The sequence below is a fragment of the Fulmarus glacialis genome, unplaced genomic scaffold (assembly GCF_000690835.1).
Source record: "Fulmarus glacialis isolate BGI_N327 unplaced genomic scaffold, ASM69083v1 scaffold13295, whole genome shotgun sequence".
Lineage (NCBI taxonomy): Eukaryota > Metazoa > Chordata > Aves > Procellariiformes > Procellariidae > Fulmarus > Fulmarus glacialis.
This window is the reverse complement of record NW_009211233.1, coordinates 1-340: the sequence shown is the minus strand read 5'-3', so window position 1 is coordinate 340 and position 340 is coordinate 1. Positions and strand designations below refer to the sequence as shown.

At 64.1% G+C, this 340-nt stretch overlaps 1 protein-coding gene across 1 annotated transcript in view; it reads right to left on the bottom strand.

Moving 5' to 3' along the window:
- The window catches only part of TST (thiosulfate sulfurtransferase (rhodanese)), a gene marked incomplete at its 5' end in the record, with an annotated part of 8,424 nt that extends 8,088 nt beyond the window's left edge, over positions 1–336 (bottom strand). The window contains one exon of the mRNA XM_009577468.1: positions 2–336. Within this exon, the coding sequence (XP_009575763.1) occupies positions 2–336 (335 nt within the window). The remainder of the gene's footprint in view (position 1) is intronic.
- Between the last annotated feature and the right edge of the window lie 4 nt (positions 337–340).

Sequence of the window (340 nt, the reverse complement as noted above, 5' to 3'; positions counted from 1 at the left end):
CCCCTCCTTCCCCCAGTTCTTGAAGCCGCCATTCAGCACGGAGACCTCCTTGTGCCCGAAGGCCCGGAACATCCACCAGGCACGGGGGGCGTAGAAGGTGCCCAGCTCATCCCCGTCGTACACCACCACGTGGGTATCATTGCTGACCCCCAGGCGCCCCACGTAGTCGGCGAAGTGGGACTCGCTGGGCAGCATGAAGTCGTAGGGGGAGGACTGGTCCCGGCACTCTTCGATGTCAAAGAAGGACGCTCCGGGGATATGTCTCTCCTTGAACTCCTGCCGGGCGTTTCGCTGCTGCGGCGGGTACCAGGAGGTGTCCAGTACCCGCAGGTTCGTCCCC